At 45.1% G+C, this 13060-nt stretch overlaps 1 protein-coding gene across 3 annotated transcripts in view; it reads right to left on the minus strand.

Moving 5' to 3' along the window:
* PIGQ (phosphatidylinositol glycan anchor biosynthesis class Q) overlaps nucleotides 1–13060 on the minus strand; it is a 35840-nt gene that overhangs the window by 1039 nt on the left and 21741 nt on the right. For all 3 annotated transcript variants that reach the window (XM_065683625.1, XM_065683627.1, XM_065683626.1), the window contains 3 exons: nucleotides 8265–8345; nucleotides 6831–6945; nucleotides 3223–3284 (listed from right to left, as the gene is read on the minus strand). In XM_065683625.1, the coding sequence (XP_065539697.1) occupies nucleotides 3223–3284; nucleotides 6831–6945; nucleotides 8265–8345 (258 nt within the window). The remainder of the gene's footprint in view (nucleotides 1–3222; nucleotides 3285–6830; nucleotides 6946–8264; nucleotides 8346–13060) is intronic.

The raw sequence follows: 13060 nt of genomic DNA on the forward strand, positions 1-13060 counted from the left end.
GATTGAGCCACTCTGGTTAACATCTGATGCATGAAAGGGATGCACAGCAATAGACTGTCTCCAAAAAGTAAACAGATTACACAGAAATGGTGGGTTGCAGAAAACAGCCCATGAGAGATTGCAAAGTGAGACTTACAGCGCTAGAGGAAGCTTGGACAGGGAGGAGAAATTGAAGGATATCCTCCTCTAGTGAAAGGGCTCAGCTATGCTGGACCCAACCAAGCAGCTGCGTGAAAGGTCTATAATTCACAGTAGGCAATCCAGCCACAAAAACGAAAGACAGACAGCAAAATCCAGGCAGACAGTCACTACTTTGGCAATAGCTGAATATTTCTTCAGTCCACTGAAGAGCAACCAGTTTTCTGGGAGTTTGCCTGTGCCACCAGCTTGCTCCAGCTATCTGGTGCTCATGGAGCAGGGGGATGAACTCACAGAGCCTGCAAAGGCAATGCTCTGGGAAAGGGTGATGAAGCAAGATGTCATTAGAATATTATGGATGTCATTATGGGACATTCTGCATGGCTGCAATTGACCTCATGCATTGTGGTCATAGACAGGTAGCACCAAAAAGTGAAAAAGAATAGAAAAAACCAGAAAAAGACCAAAGAAACTTGTCCCTAAACCAAACAACAGTAAAATCTGAAAACTATTTTTGCCTGTTTCCTCACCTGTAGGCAAACCAGGCTGTTTTAAGTGCAAACATGCTGGGGGAGGATAGGAACTGCTGCTCTACAAAGGAGATACACAGTATGTGTTCCTTTAACTATCAGCTACCTGGCCTGGAAGGTTTGGACACAACATTTCTCCTTGAAAACCACTCCAAGGCAGACTGGTGATACTGTTGCCGATGGAGAAGTAACAAGAGATGGTTTTATACCCAGAACAATGTATATGTTTGCATCCCTCATTATAAATGCAAACAGGCAAAAGAAAAAGCAACCATTTATTAGCCAAGTGGCAATATCAATTTATTTTATGCCATTTCTATAGTCCAAAGCTATAATATAACCCTGATATAATAGACATCCTTTGTTCTATAATGGGGCTGTTCCCTTTGCATTTCCTCCTTCATTTTCAAAGCAACTGCAGAAGAATCTAGAAAAAGCTATTACAGATGACTCAAACTCGTCATGTCTTCTCACTGGGCTACCAGTTCACTTGAGACACACTGCCAGGCAATCTTCTTCTTGCACACCAAAATAAATGATTTTAAACACTACTGAGAACACTGAGCTATGGAAGACTTCCTAGACAAAATGAAGGAGCACTTGGAAAGGAAATATCATCCTCTGCCTCAAAAACAGCATTAATGATTTCTAATCCATTACCAGCACCCAAAGGACAGTTGTGAATGTATCAGTCACCTATAGCTTGAATCATTTGGGGCATTGATGGCTTGGCCTCGCAAACGAAGATTTGGGAAGGGCTTTACCCACACTTACAACAAGCGCAATGATGACTAAAAGGGCAATGTGGGATAGGCAAATCCAGTTGGAAAAAAGGATGCTTGGTCATTCAGGATGTTTCAGAACAAGACTGTCATCTCCTGGGTCAATGCTGAGTGACCAACATCCTGAACTGCCTGCATGCAGGGTTGGGTCCGCAGCTTCCAGTGCACCTTATCACCTGCCATTTCGTCCCTCACCTGTTGCTACAGGGCTTTGCAAGTGTGAGTAAACAGTTCCATGCAAACAGCCTTCCTGCCATTAAGCATGGCTCCAGAGAGCCACCATATGGGCAGGGGACAAAGCCACTGCAAAACTTCTAGAGGGGAACATCATTATGTACCAGAAATAAGGATTTTAGCCTATTGTTTAAAAATATGCTCTTCAGATTGTCCTCTCACAAGACCCATGAGAAAGTTCAGCAGGGTTTCTGACACAAACCCATTTTTCATTTTCACCAGTGCAAAGAGAGAATAAAGTGCCTTTACTGACTCTCTGCTCATTATTATTTCAACAGAAGGCCTAGAGAGACATCAACTAAAGCACTTCACCTCTTGAGATGATGACTTATGCTATATTCTAGATAGCAAATGGATCTTTCTGCAGTGGTCCAAGGAAAATTCATCATGTTCCTATGACTCACTGGCTCTGCTCTCTAAGCTGTGATCTTTTTCCTCTGCAGAAGCTACCCACATCATTTCACAAACACACAGATGCCAAATTCTCTGCTCAGCAGCTCCTGTGCCTCGTCTTTGGTGTCTGGTTTCCTTTTTCTGGAGTCTTTTGGCCATGGAGGAAGGCAGATTTTGGTTCTCATACCACTATCCTACCCAAAGACAGGAACTGGGAAGACAACATGCTTGGGAAAGGCTCGTTTTGCCCTAGAAGACATCTGTTGAAGGAATTCCCTTTTGAATTGCTGCTAGCTGGTGTGCTGCTTCCATGCTAACCTGACCTCTGCTGAAACAGGGCTGGACGGGGGATGGAGAAAGAAAAAGAACTAGTAACAGTTAATTCCTTCCCACACACACCCCAGCTATAAATTCTATACACCCCTTGCAGCCTCTCCTCCTGGGATGCAAAGAGCAAGAACAGCAACCCTGTGGCATTGTGCAAAGTCAGGAAATGGAACCTCACAATGAGAATTTCACTGCTGCCATCACATCATTTCTTTCCTTTAGCATCTCTGGTGATAGAGCATGGAAATGGGAGGTTACGAAAGCACAGGTAAGCTTTTCCCATGCTCCTTGCCAGAGCAGCTAAGGAAAACAACAGGAGGCCCTTTCCTCTATTGTCTCATCCAGGCACTCATCCTGCCAGCATCACGGAGCAGCTAAGGCCTTTAAGCACATTTGGAGGGGAAGACCTTTTACTAGTCCTTCATTCTGCATGGCTTAGCTGCTGCCTTTTACTTCTCTCAGTGTTCAGCAATTATTAAGATGAAACTGCACAGAGCCAGGAAGGAAGGTGATAACTACAAGAAGTCTTAATTCCAGCAGTAACACAGTACCATGTCTCTCTTTTACATCTCCTTTCACACCATGCAGGACTCTCTAAACTAAGGTCTCAAGCAGGGTATTAGAAAGAACAGAAAGCAGCAACCAGTCATTGCAATGTGAAATGTATTTCCCTTGTTTCAGCATTTTACAGCTGAAATATTTAAGTGGAGAATTTCAGTGGGGCCAGTTTCAGAACTGCTACAGAAGGGAGAAGGACCTTGGGGATGGTCTGAGTGAAGCCTGCAGCAGGGAATGGCACAAGGGTACACGTGGCTTACCTGCATAAGGAGGCGAAGAGGTTTTCCATCCTGCTGCTCAAGGACTCTGAACTTCACACCAGCTGAAATGAAATAAAACAAGGAGACCAAATCCATGCTTGGAGGAAAGATCATGCCATTTGCTGCTTAGCTCTGCTGGCTGAGCACTGATTTCCTAGAAATGGAGCCTTCAGCCTCTCTTGATTTGTGAACCCTTATACAATTTTCAGCAGAAAGCACAGATCCTCTTTACAGTGGTTTTAAGCAAGACAAATTATGTGTTTCTCCATTAAAAGCAGCTTGAAAACACAGTCCTAAAGCTAGGACAAAGCCTAAAAATCAGCCAGCCAGGCCTAATGATGACAAAAGGACGGGAAAAACCTTTCTCTTTTCCCGAACTTCTATATGAATGGGATCTCCACATAGACAGAAGGCAGAGAACTTGCCTTGAACTTGTGCTCATGTGGATACAGCACGTGAGCAAATCTCTCCCTCTTTCAGACTGAGGGAGGAAATGAACGGCCTAGAGGCATTAAAACCAGCTCAAAGCAATCACTATTAATCCCAGCATTCAGATGTTTTTAACATGCTAACAACCCTATCAACATCACATTTATATTTCCTCTTGTATTTGCTACATTCCCAACACTGTAAAGATCAATAGGAAAGCTTTGGATTCCAGCAGTGATACAGAACACATGAACATTTAATACAGTGTTTCAAAGGTTACAGCTAGGACTAGAGAGGAATTTTGCTTTGCAAGGTCTCAAACTCCTTCACAGAAGTAAACCCAATCCATCTTCTGCAAACCTGAACCAATGTGTCCCTATTGTTCCTTTCTACAGGTAAGACGATGAGGCAAGAGTAATGAAGTGATCTGCATCAGATCAAACAGTGGCTCAGGAGTACACATAGAAACAAAACTGTGTGTGAGCCCTATTGCTATAGTATCTATGTAAACTCTTCCATATCTAAAGCCCAAACTTCTTATCATTTTCTTCAAGCTTCGAATTAATTAAAACCATACAGTTTACTCCTGGGAGAGAATGCTCTTGTCCAGCAGAGAGATCTGGTTTAAACCCTCTCCCCACATCATAAAGCGTTTTCTGTATAAGAGAGGAAGAATTTATCTGCATTCTGCTGCACCATATTGAAACATGGGCTTCCATAGTGGTTTCAGAAAGATGTTTGAGTACCCTGGGTCTCAATAAGCAAATATGCTGGATGATAAAAAGTGTTGAAGGTGATTAATTGAGTTTTGGCTAAGAGGAAGTGTCTAACCCATTCCAGCAACTACTCTTCAGGCAGGTAGTGTGTCACAGAGAGACAAAAACAAGTGGGCACTGAAGTTTCAGGTCCATCAGAGCAGAAAACCTTGCTTCTGTCAAGGCCACACACTTCCCTTCTAGAGCTGAAAGTCAACAATCTCTTAAGATTATTTAATTGTTCAAGAGTCTTAAACTTCTAAGAAAATACATGCACAAAAATGCTACAAATTCAGTTTAGAACAACCTGTGGATTACTACAAAGCTCAGGAGTCTGCACAGAAAAAGCAGGAAAGCTCAGTATACTGCAGATCCCTCTAAGAGAGAGGAGTCCTAAACTATTCCATGATTGCTATCCAGCTCCAGAGCTCAGGGTTCTGCTTCTTCTGTACACAGGAGAGGTCAGGAAATTAACCCATTTGCTTTGTTTCACGTGTCAGTGCACTAAAGCAAGCTCGCTGGTTGTTTGGACTCCAGTAATCATGGAGACACCACCAGGACAGGTCCTACAGAACCATGGCAAAACTGGCCCCCAAATCTGTGATGTCTACCCATGCCAACCAGGGTGCCATCCTTTGAGCTGCATAGCTCAGAACTTTTGCAGAGAGGACATCAGCTTTGATATATGTGCAAAAGGCTTTTCAAAGTCCAAAGTATTTCACTTCACATGTGTGGAAAGAAAGTGTGGATTTTGTTTCTGGCATGTGGATTGATCACTCACCTGTCCTGGCCCAGGCTTCAGCAATGTAATTTTGTCAATTCAAAAACTGACTCAAAGAACTTGGAGGCCACATGCCATGACTGAACCGAGTTGAACTTAAACACTGCAGTAACCCCCTGCTGCTGGGAAAAACTATCCATTCATGTCAGCAGAATCATCTTAACAGTGCCTGTAAAATCAGCTGCCATAACATATGCCAGAGCATGACTGATCCAAGTTCTGAGTCTGAACAGGGAGGCAAAACCTCGGCAGTGAGGACATCAAGTGATGTGCAGTCTCTAAAGTCCTTTGAATGTGATTCAACTACTCCATCTGTTACCACTGCAGTGCCATGTTTCTGGGGCAGGAACACAGGCTGCAGACATTCTGAGAGATGCCTCCTCCTCCTGCAGTGTTCTCCCTTCAAATGTTTGAGGACCCAACAAAGAAAGTAAGTCAGGCAACAAACTCAACTGAGAAGACAATCCTTTGTCTGGCTGGAGGCTTACTACCCTGCAGTAGGTAGGTGGCTGATCTAAGACCGATGGGAATATACAGCCTTACATCTCTCAGTGGCAACAAGACTTCCTTCTACCCTACAACCTGCTGTTTAATGAGACAGTTGTCTTCAGCAATATTTCCTTTTCTCCAAGATGGCCCTGAAGGGTTAAGAAGTTTCTGCCAGGAAATTCATAGGAACCTGCTGAAAGCACACATGGAAAAGCAACTGAACTAGTAACATGGCTCAGCTATTCCATCCCAAAAATCAAGCCTGGCACTTCTCCGACTAGTCTGTATTTAGTGATGATCAAGCTCTCAAATTTTAAATTCTTGCTCCATGCTCTTTAAATGGATGTGAGATAATAATACAGTGCTTGAATTTCACTAGATTAACCAGTTAAACCCATTCAAAAAGGACCCTTTACTCTGGTGGCAACCATGGTTGATGTTTACCAAAAGTGGAAAAAAAATTACTGTTTTCAAAACGGTGACAGATTAGAACCAAAAAGAGAACAATTATCTGAAAACTGTAAAGAGCTCTGAAGTCAATCCAAACCCCTCAGCTCAGGACTTCTGTTAGTCAAGCCAGCACAGTGCTGAAGCTGTTCTACTGATTCACAGCCACTGTAGATTCAGCCCTCTGAAACAGCAGATTTTCCAAGTGGTTTTGTAATTTGACTTGTTTCAGAGCCCAAACCCCAAGATAAACAGCATGTTTAACCTCAAAACTTTAACCTGACCCACTACTCTAGAACTGGAATTAAAAGATGAACTCATTTATACTGTGCTTGTTTGGATGGGACTTTCAGCTGCCACAGGCTATGTAAAGGTGCTCTAGATTCTGCTTTAGCATCACATTTCTTGCCACTGTCCTCATCCTGCTCCTTGCAGGAGTTATTAATAGTATGGATAATTGCATGACTGGTCTAGTGGAAGGTGTCCCTGCCTGTGGCAGGGGGTTGGAACTGGTTGAGCTTTAAGGTCCCTTCCAACCCAAACCAATCTGTGATTCTATGACTTGATCGTTAGGTTCTTTCCTGCCCTCCCTGTATCTTTCTATTCAGAAGCTACCCACTGCTTCAATACTTTGATCCACTGCATCAGAATAAAGTGCATAATGTAAAACCCTTGAAGTTCTGCATGTGCACTGCTGAAGGACTTACCTGCGAGTCTGTAGGATCTGCAGAGCCGAAGGAGGATTGAATAAAGAGGCAGAGAGTCAATCAAGTCCACCAGCAAGTGTATGAGGCCTTGCACAATCACCACCAGCAAACGGAGCTGCAGAGAAAGAGTTTAGTAAGAAACTCTAGGACAAACAGGAGATGAAGCAGTTGCAAATTGGATGCTGGAGAGGGACTCTTCATCAGGGACTATAGCAATAGGACAAGGGGTAATGGGTTTAAACTTAAACAGGGGAAGTTTAGATTAGACATAAAGAAGAAGTTCTTGCCTGTGAGGGTGCTGAGGCGCTGGCACAGGGTGCCCAGAGAAGCTGTGGCAGCCCCATCCCTGGCAGTGTTCAAGGCCAGGTTGGACAGGGCTTGAAGCAACCTGGTCTAGTGGAAGGTGTCCCTGCCCATGGCAGGAGGTTGGAACTGGATGAGCTTTAAGTTCCCTTCCCACCTAAACCATTCTATGAAATTCAAAAGCTGATGTGCAGTCTGACATTGTTGAATGCTAAGATAAATGTCCTGTGGTAAGCAAAAGCCTCCCAAAGTGGGTTGGATGTCTGGAAGTGCTGGGCTGCCAAACCCTGCACAAGGTTCCTTGACAACCTTAGCTGAAGGGTTTAACTGGAACAAAGCTCTTATGGCTGTAGAGGCTGTGACTTGCAAGAACATGAGAGTTAATCCGCTTCCAATGGTCATAGTCTGAAAGGGAGAATTCAGGCTTCCATTACTAGTCACCTCCATCACTGTGTGCCAGTGAATGTTAATTCTCTCTCTAACACTGAACTGAAGCAGCTTATTTCTGCCTGAAGAAATCCCATGTAGAGCATCTAAGCAAGAGCACAGCAGCCAGAAATTAGCTTCCTCCTCAGTGTGTTCTGTCCCCTGAGTAAAGCAACTCCTTTTGTCAGACTGCATTTACTTTTGCTGCCAAGCTCATCTGAAAAGAGAGGGCTTAAAAAAGGGCTTTAAAACCATGTGATGGCCACTGTCTGTGGAAAATTTTGCTCTAGGCACGCCTCAGAGAGGAGCGGTCATACTGGGGGAAGATGAGAAAACTAAAGAAGCCCAACCCTCTGAGCAAAGCCTGGCTGAAAGCATTTAACAGAGCCAGTTAATTCCCTGAAAAAAGAAAGCTCTGGATCAAACTAGATGGGCCATCACCCCAGACATGGGATGGATTAATGATTTCCAAGTGAAAGAACAGCTTGTCCCACTGACCAGGATTTGTTGGGAATTCCCTTTGTAGAAACAGAAACACATATCCTGAATTCCACTTGCTTGGCCTACATAGGCTGTGTAAGAAGCCTTCCTGGGATACCCAGACAAATTTATATCCTTTTTGGGGATGACAATAAATGACAAGGAAACCCTTATTTTAAGATCTCAGAAGACAGCATATGATTAGCTTCAAGGGTTAAATCTTACCAGGGTAAACACCAAATAATAGAGTGCAGTTGTAGGCAGGAGGAACAGCAGGATTGTGAACAGCAAAGTGCCAATAAATAACTAGGAAAAAAAAAGAAACACAATTATTAGAGAGCAATGGCAAAATAATAAAAAAGAGAAATAGAAGAAGAAGGAAACTGATGTAAGGAAAGCTTGCAAGGCTCCTTCACATGTTTTTTTCCTCCCTATGTGAATAACGCTGTTACCTTAGAATCATAGAATCATAGAATAGTTAGGGTTGGAAAGGACCTTAAGATCATCTAGTTCCAATCCCCCTGCCATGGGTAGGGACACCTCACACTAAACCATGTCACCCAAGGCTCTGTCCAACCTCGCCTTGAACACCGCCAGGAATGAAGCATTCACAACTTCCTTGGCCAACCCATTCCAGTGCCTCATCACCCTTATAGTGAAGAACTTCCTCCTTATATCTAACCTGAACTTCCCCTGTTTAAGTTTGAACCCCTTACCCCTTCTCCTATCACTGCAGTCCCTAGTGAACAGTCGCTCCCCAGCATCCCTATAGGGTCCCTTCAGATACTGGAAAGCTGCTATGAGGTCTCAACGCAGCCTTCTCTTCTCCAGGCTGAACAGCCCCAACTTTCTCAGCCTATCTTCATATGGGAGGTGCTTCAGTCCCCTGATCATCCTCGTGGCCCTCCTCTGGGAGGAGAATATTTTCAGTACTACTTCTCTCACTGGGCCTTTTTAGAAGGCTCCCTATGTTTGGAGTATGTTTGGAAAGATAAATAAGCTGGATTCTGATTTTTTCCTTTACACACAATACTCAAGGTTTCCTATTTCAGGCCAGCTTCCTTAGGAAACAAGACTTAAATTTGTCCACTCCCTATCCCGTGAGCTTTAGAGCCATTGCTCAGTTTTTACCAAACAAGTGTGTAAGGGTACAAAGGAGTAGAAATTTGGTAGGGTATTTTGTGGGGAACTGAGACGTACTTTTGTTCCTCCTTGCTCGTTAGACCCTGTCCCGCAGGGGAAAAAGGGTACTAGGACTGGCTCCCTGAAATGCCTGTACACCAATGCACGCAGCATGGGGAATAAACAGGAGGAGTTAGAAGTCTGTGTGCGGGCTAAAGGTTATGATCTAGTGGCGATTACAGAGACATGGTGGGACAGTTCACATGACTGGAATGTGGTCATGGATGGCTATGTCCTTTTTAGGAAAGATAGGTCAGCAAAGCGAGGTGGTGGAGTTGCTCTTTACGTGAGAGAGCAACTAGAATGTATTGAGTTCTGTCCGGGGTCGGATGAGGAGCAAGTGGAATGTCTGTGGGTACGAATCAAGGGGCTGACTGGCACGGGTGATACAGTTGTGGGGGTCTATTACAGACCTCCTGATCAGGACGAAGGAGTTGATGAGGCTTTCTACAGGCAACTGGAAGTAGCCTCGCGACTACATGCCTTAGTCGTCGTGGGGGACTTTAATTACCCCGATATTTGCTGGAAGACTCACACAGCCAGTCATTCACAGTCTAGGAGGTTCCTCGAGTGCATTGATGATAATTTCTTAATGCAAATGGTGGACGTACCAACTAGGGGAGCAGCGCTGCTAGATTTAGTACTCGCCAACAAGGAGGGTTTGGTCGAAGTGGTGACGGTCAATGGCAGCCTTGGCTGCAGTGACCATGAGATGGTGGAGTTTAGGATCCTGTGTGGGAGGAATAGAATACCTAGCAAAGCCACAGTTCTAGATTTCCGAAGGGCCAACTTTGGCCTCTTCAGTCAACTGCTAAGGGAAGTCTCATGGGAAAGTGTACTAGGCGGTAAAGGGGCTCAAGATAGTTGGTTAGCATTCAAGGACCGCTTCTTCCAAGCTCAGGATCGGAGCGTCCCAATGAGTAGGAAGTCAAGTAAGGGATCTAGGAGACCGGCGTGGTTAAACAAGGAGCTGCTGGGCAAACTCAAGTGGAAAAGGAGAATCTATGGATTATGGAAGGAGGGGCTGGCCGCTTGGGAGGAATATAGGACAGTTGTTAGAGGATGTAGGGAGGCAATTAGGACAGCTAAGGCCTCCTTGGAACTCAATCTTGCTAGTCGGGTTAAAGACAATAGAAAGGGCTTCTTCAAATACATAGCAAATAAAACTAAAACAAGAGGCAATATAGGCCCACTGCTGAACGAAGTGGGTACCCTGGAGACAGAGGATATAAAGAAGGCAGAGGTGCTGAATGCCTTCTTTGCCTCTGTCTTTACTCCTGCAGACTCTCCCCGAGGGCCCCGGATTTCTATAGCCCCAGAAGGAGTCAGGACAAAGGAGGAGTTTGCTTTGGTAGATGAGGATTGGGTTAGGGATCAGCTATGCAAACTAGACATCTGTAAATCGATGGGTCCGGATGGAATGCACCCACGGGTGCTGAGGGAGCTGGCGGAGGTCATTGCTAGGCCACTTTCCATCATCTTTGGTAAGTCGTGGGAAATGGGCGAGGTGCCTGAGGATTGGCGGATGGCAAAGGTCACACCAATCTATAAGAAGGGCAAGAAGGAGGACCCGGGTAATTATAGACCGGTCAGCCTTACCTCCATCCCTGGAAAGATGATGGAACAACTTATTCTTGACTCCATCACTAGGCATATCAAGGATGAGGGGGTCATTAAGAACAGCCAACATGGTTTTATGAGGGGGAAGTCATGTATGACCAACCTTATAGCCTTCTATGAGGAAGTGACTAGGTGGAGGGATGATGGTAGAGCGGTAGATGTAGTTTTTCTTGATTTCAGTAAGGCATTTGATACTGTCTCCCACAGCATCCTCATAGATAAGCTAAGGAAGTGTGGGCTTGACGATCAAGTAGTGAGGTGGATCGAGAACTGGTTGAAAGGAAGAAGGCAGAGAGTTGTGGTCAATGGCGCAGAATCTAGCTGGAGGTCTGTGACTAGTGGAGTCCCTCAGGGGTCGGTGCTGGGACCGGTGCTGTTTAATATTTTCATCAATGACCTGGATGAGGGAACTGAGTGCACCCTCAGCAAGTTTGCTGATGACACAAAACTGGGAGGAGTGGCTGACACACCAGAGGACTGTGCTGCCATTCAGCGAGACCTGGACAGGCTGGAGAGTTGGGTGGGGAGAAACTTGATGAAATTTAACAAGGGCAAGTGTAGAGTCTTGCATCTGGGGAAGAACAACCCCATGTACCAGTACAGGTTGGGGGTTGACCTGCTGGAAAGTAGTGAAGGGGAAAGGGACCTGGGGGTCCTGGTGGATAGGAGGATGACCATGAGCCAGCAATGTGCTCTTGTGGCCAAGAAGGCAAATGGCATCTTAGGGTGCATTAGAAAGGGAGTGGTTAGTAGGTCAAGAGAGGTTCTCCTCCCCCTCTACTCAGCCTTGGTGAGGCCGCATCTGGAATATTGCGTCCAGTTCTGGGCCCCTCTGTTCAAGAAGGACAGGGAATTGCTTGAAGGAGTCCAGCGCAGAGCCACAAAGATGATTAAGGGAGTGGAACATCTCCCTTATGAGGAGAGGCTGAGGGAGCTGGGTCTCTTTAGCTTGCAAAAGAGGAGACTGAGGGGTGACCTCATCAATGTTTACAAATATGTGAAGGGTAGGTGTCAGGATGATGGAGCTAGGCTTTTTTCAGTGATATCCAGTGATAGGACAAGGGGCAGTGGGTGTAAACTGGAGCATAGGAAGTTCCACGTTAACATCAGGAAGAACTTCTTTACTGTGAGAGTGACAGAGCACTGGAACAGGTTGCCCAGGGGGGTTGTGGAGTCTCCTACACTGGAGATATTCAAGGCCCGCCTGGACAAGTTCCTGTGTGATGTACTGTAGGTTACCCTGCTCTTGCAGGGGGGTTGGACTAGATGATCTTTTTAGGTCCCTTCCAACCCTTGGGATTCTGTGATTCTGTGAAAAGCTGACAAAGTTTGGTTGCTAAATACTGTCAGCAGTAGGAGTTCTGTCTCTTTCAATGACGGATACTGGGAGAGAGAAAAAAGCTGGAGCTACTGGGATGGGAGAAGCAGCATTTTGAAGACGAAGGAGAAAAATCCCTAGGAAAGCAGGTGTCATGAGCTCTTTTTTTAACCAGAGTTATTTTTACTCTGGGACAGCCCAGTTGGCATAAGTCTAGCTAATTCCAACTAGGAGAAATGCAGATTTATGACAAATAGGGATCTGACTCTTCAGTTTTCAGTCACCTCTTCCAGAACAGAGACCACAGGAACACAGGGCACTGAAAACAAACAGATCATGCTCATGGTATATTAGGAAAGAAAATAATCCAGAGAGCCATGCCACAGAGGTGGATCAACATCCAGGCTTCACACATGTAACCAAAAATAGATCACAACCCAACCTTTTCCCTTCCCAGCAGTTGCTCCTCCTTCCTCTGTCACTCCACTACAGTTTATTAACATTTCCAAAAGTCTTTTAAGGTCTGCTTTGAATGTCTCCTCCCAGCCAGGACAACGACATCATTCCCACTGGCCTCCAGAGTAGCAGGATGAAGCCTGAAGTGCCAAACCAATTCTCCTCAAAGAACACATGGACCAAGCACTGACGCAAACTGTGTTCCTGGCACAGTTTGGATTTTCATCACCAAAGAGACAAAAAAACCAGCTCCTCCACTGTGGTGTGAGAAGCTTGAATGGAGCAAGAGGCTCTGGCCCTGGAAGTTACCAAATATTATAGTATTATTTTAGTGATGTTTGCAACTGCTGGCATGGAGCAATTGAGGCTTTGCTGAACTCTTACTTGGCATTTCAGAAATTAAACAGAGCTCACAGCATTTGGCAAAATCCTACCTCTGCTGCTC

Source organism: Lathamus discolor, chromosome 6 (assembly GCF_037157495.1).
Source record: "Lathamus discolor isolate bLatDis1 chromosome 6, bLatDis1.hap1, whole genome shotgun sequence".
NCBI classification, from domain to species: domain Eukaryota; kingdom Metazoa; phylum Chordata; class Aves; order Psittaciformes; family Psittacidae; genus Lathamus; species Lathamus discolor.